This window comes from Mastigoproctus giganteus, chromosome 13 (assembly GCF_048544385.1).
Source record: "Mastigoproctus giganteus isolate SK-2022 chromosome 13, ASM4854438v1, whole genome shotgun sequence".
Taxonomy (NCBI): Eukaryota; Metazoa; Arthropoda; class Arachnida; order Uropygi; family Thelyphonidae; genus Mastigoproctus; species Mastigoproctus giganteus.
The window spans coordinates 12,533,722-12,554,066 of NC_143587.1; the positions used below are offsets into that span (position 1 = coordinate 12,533,722).

At 35.9% G+C, this 20,345-nt stretch overlaps 1 protein-coding gene across 1 annotated transcript in view; it reads right to left on the bottom strand.

Annotated features, from left to right (window-relative positions):
- The window catches only part of LOC150075770 (prolow-density lipoprotein receptor-related protein 1-like), a 308,354-nt gene that overhangs the window by 48,526 nt on the left and 239,483 nt on the right, over positions 1–20,345 (bottom strand). Inside the window, exon 22 of the mRNA XM_090387878.1 lies at positions 15,286–15,493. Coding sequence (XP_090244004.1) covers positions 15,286–15,493 — 208 coding nt within the window. The remainder of the gene's footprint in view (positions 1–15,285; positions 15,494–20,345) is intronic.

Here is a 20,345-nt window from a genome sequence, read left to right on the forward strand (position 1 = left end):
GGTGGGTATATGGGATGTGTCAGGGTAAATAGGAATAGGTGCATGTATGCTTGCACCTATATACCAATGCTAGAAGTATAGTAAATAAATTTGATGAATTTGAAGTGTTGGTCAAGACATCAAAGGCAGATATTGTTGGGATATCAGAGACACATTGTCACACTGATATTAAGAATGCAGAACTGGAATTTGGGGAGTACAATGACAGAAAGGATAGACAGGATAGGAAGGGAGGAGGTGTTATGTTGTTAATTAAGAAAAACAAAATCAAAAGAAGTGCACCCAGTTCATATAGATGAACAGTGCACCGTTGAGTCAGTTTGATGTGACATAAGCACTGCGAAAGCAAAAATAAGAGTAGGAGTGTGTTATAGGCCTAATGACTCGAATGAGTACAATGAACAATTGTACAGAGAAATAGTGGGCTAGTAAATCAGAATGTCTTATAATGGGGGATTTTAACTTCCCAGATATGGACTGGAACTTGTGGGTTTATCACTCACACACTAGTCAGACTTTTGTGGATTTATTGGATGATTGTTTTCTGCAGCAGCATGTTCGAGAGGCAACCAGAGAGAGAGTAATACTCTTGATCTGGTAATCAGCAATGATCATTCGTGTATTAAGAATTTGGAGATAAAGAAACCACTAGGTGGCAGTGATCACAGTGTACTGATGTGGGATTTACTTAAAGATTTAATTATCATCAGGGGAAAAGGAAAGGGTTTTTGCTTCCGTAAAGGTGAGTACAGTGGTCTTAGACAGTTGTTAAATTCTGTACAGTGGGATCAACTGATGATGTTACCAACAGCAAATTCTAAGTGGGAAGCACTCAAGGAATTAATCGTGGAAGCTACTAAAAGTTTCATACCTATTAAGAAATATTGTTCAAGGTTTAGGCTTAAATGTTTATCAAATGAACTAATGACACTCGAGACAGAGAAGAAAGATGCATATAAATTATTAAGCGACTCAGCAACCCATGGCAGATATAAGCTAGTCTGTAATCAGGTCACAAAGGAGGTTAGGCAGGCGAAGGCAGATTACGAGAAATCTTTGACAAAAGATGTTAAGAAAAACAGCAAGGATTTCTTTACTTATATAAACTCTAAAAGGAAGGGGATGAATCTGATTGGTCCACTTGACATCGATGGTTCGGCTGTTGATGATCCTGCTCAGATAGCAAACAAACCGAATGAGTATTTTGCATCTACATTCAGACATGAGGAATTATTAAGGTTTGAAAATGGCAGAAGGTTATCAAATTATAGCAGGGTACTTAATGATTTTGTAATAACTGAGAGCAAAGTGGAGAAGAAATTGTTGAAGTTAAACATAAGAAAAGCACCTGGGGTGAATGGGATCTATCTAGTTGTATTAAAGGAAGCGGCAAAGCAACTAAGCAAACCCTTAGCCATAATTATGAGAGCATCCTTGGACTCGGGAGGTTCCCACGGACTGGAGATGTGCAAATGTATCCCCAATTCACAAAGGGAGGAATCGAAGGGTGACACGAGTAATTACAGACCAGTTAGTTTAACTTCTGTTCTGGGTAAAATAATGCAGTCACTGGTTAAAGATGCATTGCACGATCATCTAGACAAGACTGCAGCAATAATTCAGACACAGCATGGGTTTGTTAAGGGAAATTCTTATCTGACAAATTTGATAGGATATTATGATGGTTACCAAGGAACCGGATGCAAAAAATAATTTTGATATCATATATTTGGATTTAAGGAAAGCTTTTGCCACTGTTGCGCATGGAAGACTATTCTACAAATTGGAGCAGAATGGTATTAAGGGTAAGTTGCTACAATGGATAAAAGGATGGTTAAGTGGGAGAAGACAAAGGGTGGTAATCAATGGGTGCGGCTCTTTGTGGACTAATGTTATTAGTTGAGTCCCACAAGGTTCGTTGTTGGGTCCACTGTTGTTTTGTATATTTATCAAACAGACACTAAGCCTGATATACCTTGATATTGATCAAGGTATATCAGGCTTAGTGTTGAATTTTGCAGATGATACAAAGGTTGGCAGGGTTGTTAATGACAGTAATGGCAGTGTGCTACTGCAACAGGATCTAGATAATTTGAGCAGATGGGCTAAGAAGTGGCAACTGAAGTTTAACCTTGATAAATGCAAAGTATTGTATATGGGTAGAAGTAACCTGAGAGAAAAGTACCGTGTGGTACTACACTTAAGGTGGTAGAAAATGAAAAAGACCTGGGAGTAATTGTGCAGTCAGTTTTGTGAAGTTTTCTGAGCAATGCAGACAGGCTGCCAGGGCAGGTCATGGGATTTTGTCAATGATATATAGGAATTTTGCTAGCAGGGAAAAGGAGGTGATTGTCCCTCTGTATAAGGCAATGGTCAGGCCACGCCTTGAGTACTGCGTACAGGTCTGGAGGCATCCTTTTAGGAAGGATGTCAATTTGCTTGAGCGTGTACAGAGAAGGGCAACAAGATTGGTGAGGGGAATGAAGGGATCCTCTTACCAAGAGAAGCTTAAGTTCTGCAAATTGCAGTGGCTGAGACTAGGCACCTGCGCAGTGATCTGATTGAGTATAAGGCCTTGAATGGGTTGAGCATGCTGAATTCTGATGGGATCCTTCCAGTTGTTCAGATTACGAACCTAAGGGGACATAAATTCAAATTAAGAAAAGACAGATGTAGAATAGATGTGTGGAAATTTGCCTTTAGCCAGCGGGAGGTTAATTGCTGGAACAAACTTCCATCTGACGTTGAGGAACTGGACAGGCATTTGGAGGGAATGGTGTGATTTTTTTTTTTGGATGATGCTGCATAAGCTCATACACTTGCTTTCTTGCATCACATGCCACTACTACTACTACTACTACATTGTCCATAACAGGTAAAGTTGAACTTCTGAAAAAACTCGACAGCAGTGTGTGTCTGTGAGAAGAGTAACTCTGCTTAATTGTAAATTCCATAAATTTCTCTCAGTTCCTCTTATTTTAGTAATTTTATTTTAGCCATTCCTTTTTTAATTTTTTTTTTTTTTTTTACAACACACTTGTACAAACATGCAGAAAAACATAACACAATATGATGGATAATACAGTGCACTAACGAACTTGTTTTCACAAAATCTCTAACAATACTGACAAACTTATTGTGACGTTTGAGAGTTTATTTTATCGCAGCGCTCACCACACGTGCAATAAACTAATCATATGTTTGCCATAATAGCATCACACGTATATGGCTGACACGGCCTCTCAAGAAATAAAGTAACCTACTGGGCCACGTTGGCCACATATGTGACATAAAAAATTTTTTTTTTTTTTTTTTAATATTTTAAGTGAAAAAACAATAACACTGACATTACAATATTTATTTTAGAATTACCAGTCAAATTATTTGCTAAATATTTTTTGGTCCCTGTGGAATTTTTTTCTTAAACTAGCCTGGCAGTCAACGTGTTAAAGGTAGGATGAGGTGGTTAGCTGTTGGGTAAAATGTATGTGCTAAAATAACCACTGATGATCCGGCAAACTCACTAATCCGGCACCTCAGAGGTCCGAACGCTGTCGGATTAGTGACAGTTGACCTGTATATAAAATATTTATAAGGATCTTACAAAATAGGATACTTAAAAACATATGAAGAAACAATAGGGGAAGAACAAGCAGGATTTAGAAAAGACAGATCAATAATAGACCAAATATTCACATTAAACATCACTGCAGAAAAATATTGAAATAAGAAGAAACCTCTATCTGTGCTTCATCGATTTCCAGCAGGCATTTGACTCTGTAAACAGAGAAAATTTAATGAAGCAACTACAAAAAAATTCCACTTGATCATGAAATAATCATGTTTGTAAACAATTTCTACAAAAATACAAGAGCAATAGTAAAATTCAAAAACCTTAAAACAGAGAAATTTGAAATAGAGAAAGGAGTCATGCAGGGATGACCTTTATCTCCATATCTATTTAATATCTACCTAGAAGAACTAATGAAATCAATTGAAGAAAAATGAGGCACAATAATAAATGGAAAAATATAAACCACAAAATATGCAAATGATGTGACTAACAGAAACCAAAGAACTAAAACAAATATTAACAAACATTGATAAAGCAAGCAACAATTATGGAATTAATATTAATATAAATAAAACATAGAAGACAAACATAAACATCCAAAACCAACAAATAAAACAAGTACAAAAATTTGTATACCTGGGCTCTCTGATAACCAGAAACGAAGTAATATTAACCAAATTAATCATAGACTGAACATCGGATGGACAAACATGAATAAACTCAAAAACATATGGAAGAGCAATAAAATCTCAAATAGTCTAAAAATTAAACTATATGAAACTGTCATCATACCCACAGCAACTTATGGATCAGAGAATTGCAGAAGAAATAAGAAAGAAAGGCAAAAAATAATGTCATTTGAAATGCGATGTCTAAGGAAAATCAATAAAACAAATTGGAGAGAACATAAAACTAATGAACAAGTAAGGAGAGATCTAAATTTTGAATGCAGAATAATAGAGCAGATCTACAAAAAACAACTTCAGTGGTTTGGACATGTGAACTGTATGAAATAACACAGGCTGCCTAATGTAGTACTGACAGGAAAAATTGGAGATAAGAGACCACCAGGAAGACCCAAAAGAGAATGGTCCAATGCCTAAATGAAAACATAGGCTTTCAGAGTTATCAACAAATGATGCAAGATTCAAGAGATCGACAATAATGGAGGACGAAATCTAAATAGGGACTCAACGCGTGCCAAACGGAAGAGTAGAATGATGATGAAATATTTATCTAATTCCTCTAAATCACTTAAGCTCTCTGTTTATACAAGGCTAGATTGAATGCATATCAACAGCTTATTACCCTGACTAAAGAGTAAATTTTCTTATAACCAATCTGCAATTATTTTTTGTTAACCTGAGTGTATGATCCTTAATTGCATTGTCCAAGAAAAAGAGAATATGCTCCATCATATTCTCTCTCTCTCTCTTTCTATATATATATATATATATATATATATATATATATCAATAATAGGAACAATTTATAAATATCTTATGCTATATAATCCAGATCGAATTAATGCCATCTATTTTAGATAGTACATTACATCTGTCGTAATATATTTTTTTATTATAGCTTAAGTAAAATAGGTACGTGCTATTTAATAGTATATTATGTTAGATATGATGGTGGTGGCCAAAAATATAAAACCAATTCTATATAAATATAAGAACATATGTATTTTAACAAGCTACCCAAAATATACCCGTAGATCAAAACACCAAGTAACTCTATAATAGCCGATACCGGCCCCTGTGGCCAAACCTAGTAAAGAATAATCATTAGTAAAACAAAGTAATAATAATATAATATCAAATGTTAATTATAGGTAATAGGATACATTGAAAGGAACTTTATCGAGGGCTAACCCTCTCAATATATTCCACTCATAATTAACAGAGCTTTGTGTTTCTGTTGTCATCTGCCTGTATAACATGGTCAAATATGTAATATTAAAAGTTTAGTGGTTAAGTAGATAAATAGTTAGGAAGTAATTTAGTTAACAGGCAGGATGACATTTAGCCCAACCGATAGCTAAAACACATATATAGAAAACTTGAAGAAGCAATTATTTAGAATGAAGAGAAAAAGAGAACCAATATCATTCTATAATTTTCATATAAATAGGTACAAAAGAAGCTATCACTAAAATAAGGAGAATGGAAGTAAGGTTTAAATATAGTAATAGTACCTCAGTATTTTATACAAGTTCTGCTGCAGCAGTATTTCCTTGTTTCTTATTGTTGAACAATCCTGCCCACTTAATATCATCAAATTTTTACATGCAACTTGATACCACCGTCATTATAATTAAAATTAAAGAGAACAAGAGTCCTAACACAGAACCCTGAGCAACACCACTCATAACACTGGGCCATTCATTTATAACCTCTCTTTTTCTCCTACCAGTTAATTCACATCCTTGATCCACTGTTTGCAGATGATACAAAGGTTGGCAGGGTTGTAAAGGACACTGCTCACAGTATGCTGCTGCAACAGGATCTGGAAAGGTTCAGCAGATGGGCGGAGAGGTGGCAAATGAGGTTTAACATTGACAAATGTAAAATACTACATATGGTAAACAGTAACCCCAGAGTAACGTATCAACTCTGTGGTATTACACTGACAGTGGTAGAAAATGAAAAGAATGAAAAGGACCTGGGGGTAATTGTGCAGGCAGATATGAAGTTTTCTGAGCAGTGCAGACGGGCTGCAAGGGTAGCTCATGGCGTCTTGTCAATGATATACAGGAATTTTTCTAGTAGGGATAAGGAGGTGATTATTCCCTTGTATAAGGCAATGGTCAGGCCACACCTTCAGTACTGTATACAGGTCTGGAGGCTCCATTTCAAGAAGGATGTAGAGCTGCTGGAACGAGTATAGAGAAGGGCAACAAGATTAGTGAATGGAACAAAGGGTTGCTCTTACGAAGAAAGGCTTAAGTTTTGCAAATTACAGTGTCTGGAGACTAGGCACCGGCGAGGTGATCTGATAGAGGTGTATAAAGCCTTGAATGGTTTGAGCATGCTCAATGCCGATGGGATTCTTCCTCTTGCTCAGAATAATCACCTGAGAGGGCATAAATTGAGGAAAGACAGATGTAGGATTGATGAGTGGAAATTTGCCTTTAGCCAGTGGGTAGTTGGTTGGTGGAACAGACTTTCATCCCTTGTTGTGGAAGTTGATAGCCTAAATAAATTTAAGGCTCAGCTGGACAGGTATTTCGAATGAATGAAGGGGTGAAATGGGAGTGGGTTTTTTTTTTTTTTTTTTTTGGCTGATGCTGCATAAGCTTGCTTTCTTGAATCATATGCCTCTACTAATGCTAAAATACTAATGCTAAAATGCTAATGCACTGCAGCACCTGATTCCAATGTCACTCTTCTCCACCTTATGCATAAAACATTAACCTGTCAAAAACTTTTTAAAATCAAAGTAAATTATGTAGGAACCATGCCAACAGGGACAAGGAGGTGATTATCCTACTTTACAGCAAAGGTTAGGCTGCACCCTGAGTACTGCATACAGGTCACTTCATTTTAGGAATGATGTGGACCTGTTGGCAAGTGCAGAGAAGAGCAATAAGATATTTTGTCAGGGGGCACAAAGAGTACTTTAGCAAGAAAGACTTGGGTTTTTAAATTGCAATCGCAGATGACCAGTGGAAACTAGTTATCTGTGAGGAGACCTGACTCCTCACAGGTAACTAGTTTTAAGGATCTGACTGGGTTGAGTAAATTAAAAGCTGATGGTATCCTCACTCCTTCTAAGATGACACATAACATAAGGCAACATAAATTTAAATTGAAAAGGGTCAGTTGCAGGCTAGACATGTGAAAGTTTACTTTCATACAAGGAGTAGCTGAGTTAGAACAAATCACCATCTGGTGTTGCAGAAGTGAGCAATTTGAATATATTTAAGGATTAAACAAATTAGAGGGGTTGGAGGGTTGTTCCAACAATGTCTGAAAGCAAATTTTAATTGTATAGCATTCCTTCTTTGTATCGTCATAATCTACTACTAATATTAAAATTATTCCCTACATCCAGTTTTCTCTGTGACTACATCATAATACCTTATCAGATTAGTCAAACAAGGTCTTCCCATAATAAACTATGTTGTGACTGCCTTACAATAAATATTACCATCAAGATGACTGCATTTAGATCCTTAATCATAGATTACATAATTTTTTTTTAAAAATGAAAACCCCAAACAAAAGGTATTAGAAACTATAATACTTAGTACCATGAATGGGTTGAAGGTTGAGAAAACAAAATAAGATGTAATTGACATTACATTTAAATTTCTGTACATTGTAAATTTCAGGAAATATGAGTGAAAGGAGGTTGTTACAGAAGTTAAAGTAATAAATGAGGAAGTGAGTTTGAAGTTGGACAGTAAAATGCAATGAATTGACCACAGCACATGTTCGGACCTGCTTTGGAATAAATATGGGGAATTACAGAAGCCAATTAAGAAGAACAGTGCCCATTGATGTATCTCTAGAAAAGGCATGCAGCAGAAACAGAATGTCTATGAGAATGAGAGTGGTGAGACTTTGTAGGAGCTGGCTCATTCAAAATAGGGCATTAACTGCCTTATCTTGCAGAACCATACTTATGAACAGACACATGAGGCGCTAGCCTTGGGCCTCACCATAGGGAGGGGAGCGGAGATGGGAGAAATCCCAGGTGCTATCTAACATGAACATACCATAGGGAGGGGAGCCTCTGTAATTTCAATTTTTAAAGTGATTTCCCCCCCCCCATTTCTGCACAGATGAATTTCCAGGATAAAGGAAAATCACTCTCTCCTAATTCTCTAATAGGGTGCTTACAGAAGAACACAGGCTGACCATGGCACATTGTTCCCAACATGCAGAATGAAATCCATTTCATTGTCCATGTTGGGAACATACCTTAATCTTTTCCATTGGCTATGGACACAAGAAAGCAGTTGACCAGTGCAACTTCTTGGTACAGTATGTGGGAGAGGCAGTTGTAAATGTATTCTGGAGTCCACTCAATTATGGAATGTTAATCCCTTTAGCTCCTAATTTGTGCTTTCAACAGCAGTGGTTATATTGCCTAAAGGCCAGAGGTGCAAACAATGCCTATCCTTGTCTCTCGAAATCCATTTGTTATATGGAAATTTTATTCGTTCTACAGAAACTATTTTAATTAGACCACCCATGGATTTGAGAATCTGTATAAGTTAGGAAGGGATGTCGTGGTTATTTTCCATGAAAATTAATTACTCTATTTAATAACCACTCTTATATCATATGAAATTAATACCATAGTTTATTAACCTTATAGCTGAAACTACTATACATTTAAGCTGATGTTTCTGGCATCTTACTGATACTCATCAACAGACCATACTGCTGACAGACTTCTGCTTGTCAATGCTACCAGATCAGGTTCTGGAAGCATTATAACTTACTTTCCTGAAAATGGTTTGCCATTTTAATATCTTTATTCTTTATAATTTAAAAGAAGAAATATGAAAAGAAGATTCGAATCAGGAGCAGAAAAATGAAAGAAGTGAAATTAATAAATCCTCAATCACCAGGATCCCTCCTTCCAAATTTCCACAGTTCGCAGTGCATGGCAAACACACTGGATTCTATGATGTTAGCCTGGAACCTAGGCTGTGGCACCCTATTGGTATTCTGAAGAAACTGATGCAAAAGCAGTCTAGATGGTTCAAGAACCAAATGCTACTAAGCAAGTATCCACAAGTTCCTAGGTTCAATGTGGTTACAATCCTTCAGAAAGTCTTAGACTGATTTGCTTGCTCACTCCACTTGCATGTATAACATCATGCAGAATGCATTCATTAGTTAGGGAGCACTGCTACTGTTATATCATACTAGGACTGAATTGAAGTTATTGATGTTCCCAATCCAATGGTTATTTGCTCTTCTTGAATTTATGTGCTCTGTGCCTTCTTTTCTTTCTGTCATGCCTCTCATTTTCATACACAGTGTATACTCACCATATTCAAATTCCGTATCCATATATCAGAATGCACTGTCTGTGATATCCTTATTCTTTTGGCATTCATGGATTTAGCCCATATTTCAAATTTATTAACTGTACTTCCAGCATTAGTACACAAACTTAGAGAAATTTCCAAATGAATATTTAAAAATTCACAAAAAGAAACTGATACCTAGTTAAAACAATATATTTATATTCCAACATAAAAACTGTTTCACAACATTACTTTGTTAATTTTGGTCCTTGTTCTTTGTTTTTTTTTTTTGTTCCTTGAGGCTTTCACAAACATCTTCTCCTATTTGCCAAGCTGCACTTGCTACCTGGGAGTCTAAAACGCTGATGGAACTGATATTCGGGTGACACTCAATTTTGGCAAAGTCTAGTCACTCTTCAAAAACCAAATCCTCTGCTTGCACCTTCATGATGGTGGAATTGTTAATAACCCTGGATATAATCCCTGTGTGCAAGCCCTGAAAAAATTACATCTAGTACAAAGGTTGTTGTTGTTATTTGGTTTTTAGGAGTATTAGCAACTAAGGCCATATTGCTCCGGGATATGCGGTGGTCATTCCTTGACCTTTCCGCATCCTCCGTATTTGGTGGTGACGGGCTCGAACCCTGGTCTAATCAAGAAGCATGTGCTACGCGCTGCTGCTCCTTCCCACCTGGCTACGGAGGCACCCCTAGTACAAAGGAGGTGACCACTAAAGTGTAAACCAACATAAGCAGGGTCGAGGAGTTACATCAACATCACAGAGTAATGCTGCTCCTATTTTATTAGGCAATATCAGGTGGCGAGTGACTCATCAACTGGTGCAATACCACCACTTTGCTTATTGGAGACTTAAGGTGGTAGAACCCGTTTAGCAAAGCTCTGGCACCACCCCATCTCTCCTGTCATACAGTATGATCAAGGTTAGGATGGGGATCATCATTAGATTTTGAGGATATAACTCTAAAATGGTGTTCGCAGGCTGGATGCTAGATAATGCACAAGACTGAACCTATTGGTATCTCTCTAGGAGACTTCTGTATCAGCTAGTGTATAGTCTCGCTGCCTCACTCTGCCAGATAGTGTGTTTGTGGGAGGGGCATTATCGAGGCATTGTTATGTCAAGGGGCTGGGAATATTCTTGCCATGTATATGCCATATAAAAAATTTCACTACTTCGTGCAATCTTTCCTCCCCACTTTTTTCTTACTACTAAGAACATTATGTATTGTCAAACTAATAGAACTTATCTTTCTGCTGTCTAATTCTAAAGTTCTTCCCATTTGTTAAACTATTAGTGTAATATGAGGGTGACAATAAAAATAGCAATAGAAGTAGGATAGTAGGAACGAACGTTCCTACTATCCTACTTCTAATACTCCTTTTTCCCTTCTCCATCCTCAATTCAATACCTAACCTTATATCATTTGTTCTAAATTTATTTTTAAAATATAGTAGAGTATCAGTTATCCGGAATAACTGATGTCAGACCTCTTCCAGATAGCCAAATTTTCCGGATAATTTTTCCGGAAAATTTGAATTTTTCCGGATGATTAAATTAAATAAAAAAAATTATAAACTGATCTTGGAAAACAGAAACATCCGTCCAGGCATTTTTATGATTTTTATACAAAACAGGAAAATTAGAAAGATTTTTAAATGCTCTCGGTTTTTTCAACTTACCGATAATGAGTACGGACAATCTGTGTGTCGCAATGACATTTGCATGTATAGCAATTAACTTGCTATTTTCTCATCTTAAAACTTGTTGTAGGCATTTTTCTTTTAGTGGCTAGGGTTTTTCTCGGTAATGCTTTCCATAATAAGCCCGCCTCATCAATATTATAAACATTTTCTTTCTCTTAATTTGCTTAACTAAAGCAAACTTTTAGAGGACACCGCTGCCACTTCGTCTGCAGAAAGTTTCTCATCTTGAATATCTAGTTCCTGCATACCGTGTCTCAGTTTAAAAATTTTCAGTCAACCTGTGCTTGCCTTAAAATCTTCATTACCTCTTAATTTTCGATTAAAATCCAATGCTTTTTCACACAATATTGGGAAAGACCTAAACTTCGCTCCTGAAGAAAACCACAAATATAATGCACTCTCTAAAGCGGCATTTTCAGGTTTCGACATTCTTTTTCCTGCTAGATCCTCTTTCGCTATCCATAATTGACACAAATTCTGTTATAGCAACGGAATTTTTCTTGATGTGGTAAATTGTTGAAGCCCACTAATGTGGGCTTCAACACTTTGGAGAGATTTGCTAAATTTTCACATTTTCTAATTCTATTAATAATTTCCATTTTTTGTTGCAATGTTAAAACTATGCGTTTTCTTCCCGTTCACATTTTACTGTAAAAAATTGAAAAAAAAAAAAAAAATAATAAAATAAATAATAATAATAATAAATCGCACGGTTTCGGGCCAATATTATTCTTACCAAATCTGGAGCTAAACTAGTATGAAATTCACTCATGGTTTCTGAGAAAACCCAGTAATCTCTGAGATATTTTTCTAACGCACATTTCTGAAGGTCACAACCATAAAACAATAAAAACAATTTGTAGTTTTCGGTTTATTGGCATTTTTGTTTGTACAATCTGTTATAAGCAGGTAGTAAACTCAGTCTTTCACTTATTATAATCAAAATTCAATTTGTAAACATGATCACTATAACTGTTGCTACTGAATTAATAAAAAAGAAGAAAGATCAGCCTTTCAAATTATTCTGGATAACTGACATTCCAAATAACTGACTTCCGGATAACTGACTTTTCTGTACATTGATTTACTATCTATACAAAATTAAATCCTACACTAAATTCTACATATTTATATTAAACATATTGATATTAACCATTTTTATCCCAACTTGATATGTATTTTTACCTAAATAAATTACACTGCACTGGGACTACCTTATCCATACTGTATTAGAAGGTGCTAATTTCATTTTCGTTGCTTTTTTGGCCTTTCACTTTTCTTCTACTACTATGGGCAAGTATCAAGTATAGAAATGCAGTTCCTGATACATAGTCAGGTGTAGTCCCCTGATGAAATACCTGATCACATACTGTACTACCAATTAATAAAAAAGAAGAAAGATCAGCCTTTCAAATTATTCTGGATAACTGACATTCCAAATAACTGACTTCCAGATAACTGATTTTTCTGTACATTGATTTCCTATCTATACAAAATTAAATCCTACACTAAATTCTACATATTTATATTAAACATATTGATATTAACCATTTTTATCCCAACTTGATATGTATTTTTACCTAAATAAATTACACTGCACTGGGACTACCTTATCCATACTGTATTAGAAAGTGCTAATACAGTATGCTCAGTATGCTAATACAGTATGCTCATTTGAAAGTGCTCATTTTCGTTGCTTTTTTGGCCTTTCACTTTTCTTCTACTACTATGGGCAAGTATCAAGTATAGAAATGCAGTTCCTGATACATAGTCAGGTGTAGTCCCCTGATGAAATACCTGATCACGTATCAACATTTATTTCAGCTGACATCAGATCAAGCATTTTTGCATTACCCATATTAGGCCATTTACTAAAAACGTTTCCCCCCCATATCTGATGACAGCTATACCATTTTATTTGCATTTTATTAGTATTTTGATGTACTAATTTTACTTTACAGTTCCCCCACTTTATATTGGCTTGGCAATTCAGTCCATAATTTTCTTAATTCATCATAACCTTTAGGATATTAACATTCTTTCACCTTTTACAAATCTACTGCACCTCCTTTTCTACTTTCCTCACCGTTCTGGTTACTGGCACTTTGTGTAACTTTCACATCCATTTATGCATACTTAATTCAATATATTAATACAAATTATATATACTTTTGCATCTTTTAATGCTGCTTTGCACTTTTAGGTGCATCTGTCATACCTGATTTATTAATCTTTCTTTCACAGAAACCATTTCATCAACTGTATACCTCTTTTCATATCTAACTCTTTAAACATTACCTTTAAGGGGTTACATTGAATACCCATTTATACATATATATATATATATATATATATTTTTTTTTTTTATTATTATTCAAATAAAATCAGTTTATCTTTATTTCAGAAGTGCATAGAGATTTTTAGACTAAACTTTCACATTGAGAAAAAGGCAGTGCCCTTTAATTGAAATACCATGTCTATTTGTTACATTCTTTATACATATACACATACTTTATTATATTTTTTGTTACTACTGTATACATATTCTTTATGTGTTTGTTAAAGTATTTATATTCATTTATGGTGTTTTATATATCCATGTCAGATCTTATAAATAACTACTTAATTCCTTCCACCCCTGCAATGCTTACCGTTAACCCTTTCATAAGTATGTATGCAGATCTACATTTTTAGTTTGTGTAATCTAAGAAGTAACATAATAAGTATGTTCATAGATCTAAGTTTTGAAGGTTGTTTCAAATAGTGTCTCCATTAATATGAAATATTCTGAAAACTTTCCAATACATGCTGCCATTTCTTATCTGTGTTTCTAACCAACTGCAGAGACAGTTTATAACAGCCTGTAGTAAAAAAAAAAAAATTGAAAAATCAACGAGGAGATTGCATCTGATTTTAGGATTTAAGACTCAGAAGATTTGAAAAATTTTAATATTTAAAAGCATTAATTTACATTCTCTTATACTGTTTAGAAAACTTCAACATTTCACTCCACAAGGCCTGCTGATATTGAAAATTCATCACCTGGCACTTATATGCATTCCAGAAACTTACTTGTGAAAGGGGTTCGAGCCCGTCACCACCAATACGGAGGATGCGGAAAGGTCAGGGAATGACCACCGCATATCCCGGAGCAATATGGCCTTAGTTGCTAATGCTCCTTAAAAAAAAAAAAAAACCAAATAAATAACTTGTGAAAGGTTTAAAGTAGCAGGATGCACTCCTAGCTGCTTAATGTACAGTATTACCACCTAATGCATTCTGAAGAAGGAATGCCATTATTTGTTTAAAATTAGTGCATTACTGAGGAAACCCATGGAAAAAAAGTTTATTAGTTTGTTTAGTTTTGAATAAACCACAGCTTTTTTTGATAAAAAAAAGTTTAACATACAGTTAAACTGATCATACAGTTTAACACTTTCACAACCTTTTCAATCCGGGATTGAAAACCACAGAACTGAATCAATGTGGATTAGAAAGGGCAAACATTTTTGAACTTTCTTCTCACTATGACTGAATCTCTTCAGCTTCTGCTGAAGGTTGCTTGACAAAAATACCTCATTTATCTTCTGTAAAACTGGAAAAAAAAGTTCTAAAAGTAGGGCAATTTTCTCTCCAAGTGGATTTAAAATCTGATGCTGCATATTTGCATGAGAAAGCAGTGAATGTGTTAAACACTGCTGGCTAGAAAAATCACACAAAAGGATGGTGTTACCATGATTTTCATAATTTCTGACATAACTTGATTCACATTAGTGCAGACTGCTCTATTTGCTCATACAAAGTGTGATTAAATCAATAAATTGCATATTTAGATATAAAATAATAATAGTTAAGAGTCAGAAAGAGAGAAAAATTTTAATAGCTATTCGTCAGGTAAGATTCTGAAGGGAGGGTCTCTAATAAGCATTATGAAGTTCTTAAAGTATAATATCAAATGAGGCATCTAATAGAGAGAGGGAGGAAAAAGACAAACCTTCATGTGTGTTCCATCTGTGTCACAGCTTGAAATGCTGTATGAATTTCCTTGAACATCTGTCCAATAAAGTCGTTGGGCTATATGATCCAGTGCCAGTCCAATAGGTTTGACAAGGCCTGAAATAATGACCTCTCTTCCCTCTCCATTTAAATGTGCACGCTCAAGTTTTGAATTCTTTAGATTATAGGTGGCCCAATAAATAAATCTAAAATTGAAACAAATAAGATATATAAAAAAAAAAAAAAAAAAAACATGCAACATTCAAAATCACATACACCTTAATTTAAATTTTTAAAAAAAATAATTTAAGGCCTTTGAAACTTGGAAAAAGTCAATAATTACAACCACTTTCAACAAGATTATCTCCAAGACAGTGTTCACGTGTGAAAAAATTGGTTCGCATTTTGAAATATATGGAAGAAAAAAATAATAATAAAAGAAAATTGACCAGATAAATTGATTGATCTAAAAAATTAATGGACCATGTTGCAAGATTTTCATCTTCCAAAAAAAAAAAAAGGAGGGGGGGGGCACTCAAGACTACAAATTCTAACAAACAATGTAATAACACAGTAATTCACTACTGAAAATATGAAAGAACAATGTCTCTTGTCAATATTTGATGCAATTAAAGTTCCAAAATGCACAATTGAGATTTCCTGTGTGTCTATATGGCAAATGCTTCTATGATACTTCATTCTTATAAGGAAAAATTATTCCTTATCTTATACATGAATGAAGATGGCTAACATTAATCATCAAAGGAGTAAAAATATGCAGAGAATGATTGGATAGTAAAAAAAATTTATCATTTTACATGACATACGTCATACAAAATGATAAAAATCATTGGTTCTAGTTTTGAAAAAAGATTTCCAGTTTTATTTGTCTTAAAAAATAAAATAAAAAAAAAGAAAAGTAAAGTAAAGAAAAGTGTTTACTTTTCCTCTAGATTTTAGTTATGCACTTTGATTTTGATTCTAGGCTTCAATGAGCTGGCATACTAAAAATCAAAATTACACTAATGAAGTAACTAGTGTCAAGAACACCAATTACTTCATTAAGGAGGGAAAAAAATAGTCCAGAATTAGTGCATTTATATCAACCTTTTATTTCCATATAAATGATTTCTCCCAACCTTAAAATTGGGTGTATCTTTTAAGAAATTTTACCAGTTAATGACTAGACAAATGCTACCAAATGAAAGAAACAGATACATTTTATGTTTTGCTTAAAATGTACAGAATTCCCCATATTTACTGCTGCTTTGAGTTCCCTTTATTATTAGTCATTTCTTTCTCTCAATTAACAGTTTATAACAAGAACTATGATGTAGACCAGCAGTTTCCAACCGGTGGTTCGCAAAAGTGTTCCAGGGGGTTGATAAAAATTCTGAAATATGGCATCTGCTTAGATTTAAACAGGTATATTCTGGTAAACAACAAAATATAACTAATAAAAAATAATAAAGCAAAATAAAATTAAATAAAAAGTAAAAATTGCCAAAGAAAGAAACCACATCTCACAAAATTCCTTATAATTAGTTTACTGTCTTACATTATATTATGTTATATAAATGCTTTCCATAATAATATTTTTTTTTTTTTCATTCTCAAGGATCATTGTTATGTATAGGTTTTTTTTTTTTTTTTTTTTAGAACAGATAGTACTTAGTACCGTGCATGGGTTGAAGATTGAAAAGAAACTTGCTGACATTAGACCTGAACTTCTGTAGATTTTGAATGAATAAACGAGGAAGAAGAAACGTTGGTTCTGTGAGTTTGAATTTGGACAGAAAAATGATGTTGACTGGTTGCGGCACGTGTTCGGACTGCTCTGAAAGAGAGAGCAGGAATTATAAAAACCAATTCAGAATAGTGCCCATGCAAGTATCTACAGAAAAGGCAGACAACAGAAATAGAAAGTTTGTTTGTTTGTTATTTAGTTTTTAGGAGCATTAGCAACTAAGGCCATGTTGCTCCGGGAATATACGGTGGTCATTCCCTGACCTTTCCGCATCCTCGATATTTGGTGGTTACAGACTCGAACCCCGGTCTAATCAAGAGAAATAGTAAGTCTATGAGACAGAGAGTGGAGAGACTCTCTTAGAGATGAGACATTAATCAACCTAACTGCCTCTTTTGAATGGAATCTAGAAACCCAAGAGAAGGTTTTGGGGGCGCCATCCTAGATATGGGGACAATATTCCATGGTAGGGCAAATTTGCGATTTCTACAGAGTCAATGACTGTTTGGAAGAAAAGTAATGCCGAGAGCGAAAGAGAAAGCAATATTTGTAATGTGCTTTATGCCAAGAGATTAGAAGTCAGGGTAATCCCCAAGTTCTCGCCTAGAAATCGGAGCATCATTCAAGATAAGCATAGGAGCAGAAGAATCCTTTTTGTGAGATATAAGACAGGACCAAGTTTTAGAAAGATTGAAATTAAGTTATCTTTGTCCCACGAGAATTATCTGGAGATCAGCATTTAAGGATTTTGCAGTGGATACTCGAAAAGTTGAAGCTGTTTGAGTAGGGCAAGGTTTCTCAAACTGTAAGGTTTGTTTGTTATTGTTATTTGGTTTTTAGGAGCATTAGCAACTAAGGCCATATTGTTCGGGGATATGCGGTGGTCATTCCCTAACATTTCCGCATTCTCCGTATTCGATGGTGACGGGCTCGAACCCCGGTCTAATCAAGAAGCGTGTGCTACGCACTGCTGCTCTTTCCCACCTGGCTACGGAGGCGCCTCAAACTGTAGGGTCATTAATATACAAGAGGAAAAGAGTGGGACATAGAAATCAACCTTGGGGAACACCAGCATTAGTGGACAAGTTAGAAGACAGGGAGGCCATCTACCATCACCTGCAGTGAGCGGTTAGACAGAAAACTGGATACCCAGTTACAAGGAACAGCTCGAACCCTGGTCTAATCAAGAAGCATGTGCTATGCACTGCCGCTCTTTCCCACCTGGCTACAGAAGCACCGCCCCAAATCAGCAGACTCGATTGCCCTCTCGTGTTCTGCGATCTGGTCTCAGAGCCTCCTGCTAAATTCCTGTCTAGCAACTACTGTAGTCATGGCAGGCAATATACTGAGCTGCTCCGTAGCAAGGAGGGAATGGGCGTTTTTACTATTGAGAGAAGGGATCACAGTTTTTTTTTAATGGGAAGTTGTAAAACATTTTATCCAGTAAGCATGTAGAATTTTAGAGAGGCATTGTGAGATGCTAAGGTAATAGAGGATAAAGGCAGTTGAGATCTTGTCATCATTTGGATCTATCTAAATGTGGCTACCCTACCTGTGCCCTAGACAAATGTGATCTGCAGGCCTGTGAGCTTGCCACACACCCCCAGGGCCTCCCACAATGATGACACGGTGCCAATGGCCTCCGTAGCTGAGTGGTGAAGAGCAGGAGTGCAATAGTACATGCTCTTTGAATAGACTGGGGTTCAAGCTCCTAGCTGCGAAATACAGTCAATTTGCCAAACTGCACTAAACAAGTGTGGCAAATTAGTATTGGCAATGGCCGCATAGTGCAAGAAAGCCTATGGCTTATGCTGCACCAGCCAAAAAAAAAAAAAAAAAAAAAAAAAATCCGAACAAAACAATGATAAAAAAATAATAATAAAATAAAATAAATAATAATAATTAATAAAAAAAAAGGAAATTAAACCAATCATCCTATGCGCTTCCCTTACCAGAAAGTACTATTCAGATGAACTTTGAATTTCCCCAAACTGTCGGCCTCTACCACCCATGAAGGCAACTTATTCCAGTAATTTATAACTCGCTGGCTAAAATAAAACTTCCTGCAGTCCAATCTAAACATTCCCCCCCCCCCGTAACTTGAATTTATGTCCCCTAGTTCTAGCATCATTTATAATCTTGAAAATTTCGTCCTCATTCATTTTACGGATGCCTCTCAGAGCCTTAAACACCCCAATCAAATCTCCTCTAAGGTGTCTAGTTTAAAAACTCTGCAACCCACATATTCGAAGTCTTTCTTCATAAGGACGCCCTTTTGCCGATCTCACCAGGCGAGTTACCTGTCTTTGCACCCTTTCAAGAAACTCGATGTCTTTCTTTAGGTGTGGTCTCCATACTTGAACACAGTATTCCAAGTGTGGTCTAACATAAGCCTTATATAATGGGATTATCACATCCCTATCTCTACCTGCAAGAGTTCGATAGATCATTGATAGGACACCATGAGCCTTCCTTGCAACCTGTTTACAATGCTCAGAGAATTTCATGTCTGACCGTATCGTAACACCCAAGTCCCTTTCCTCCAGTACTGGGTTTAGTTGAACTCCACCAAGTGAAAAGTTATTTTGGGATTACTGGTTCCCAGGTGTAATAGCATTAGCATTAGTAGAGGCATATGATGCAAGAAAGCAAGCTTATTCAGCATCAGGCAAAAAAAAAAAACAAAAAAACACACCACTCCCATTTCACCCCTCCGTTCGCTCGAAATACCTATCCAGTTGAGCCTTAAATTTGTTTAGGCTATGAACTTCAACAACAAGTGATTCAAGTCGGTTCCACCAACCAACCACCCGCTGGCCAAAGGCAAATTTCCGCACATCGATACGACATTCGTCTTTCCTCAATTTGAATTTATGCCCTCTGAGCTGATTATTCTGAGCAAGATGAAGAATCCCATTGGCATTGAGCATGCTCAAACCATTCAAAGCCTTATACACCTCTATCAGATCACCTCGCCGGTGCCTAGTCTCCAGACTCTGTAATTTGCAAAACTTAAGCCTTTCTTCGTAAGAGCAACCCTTTGTTCCATTCACTAATCCTGTTGCCCTTCTCTGTACCCGTTCCAGCAGCTCTACATCCTTCTTGAAATGAGGCCTCCAGACCTGTATGCAGTATTCAAGATGTGGCCTAACCATTGCCTTATACAAGGGAATAATCACCTCCTTATCCCTGCTAGAAAAATTCCTGTATATCACTGACAAGACACCATGAGCTACTCTTGCAGCTCATCTGCACTGCTCAGAGAACTTCATATCTGCCTGCACAATTACCCCCAGGTCCTTTTCATTCTC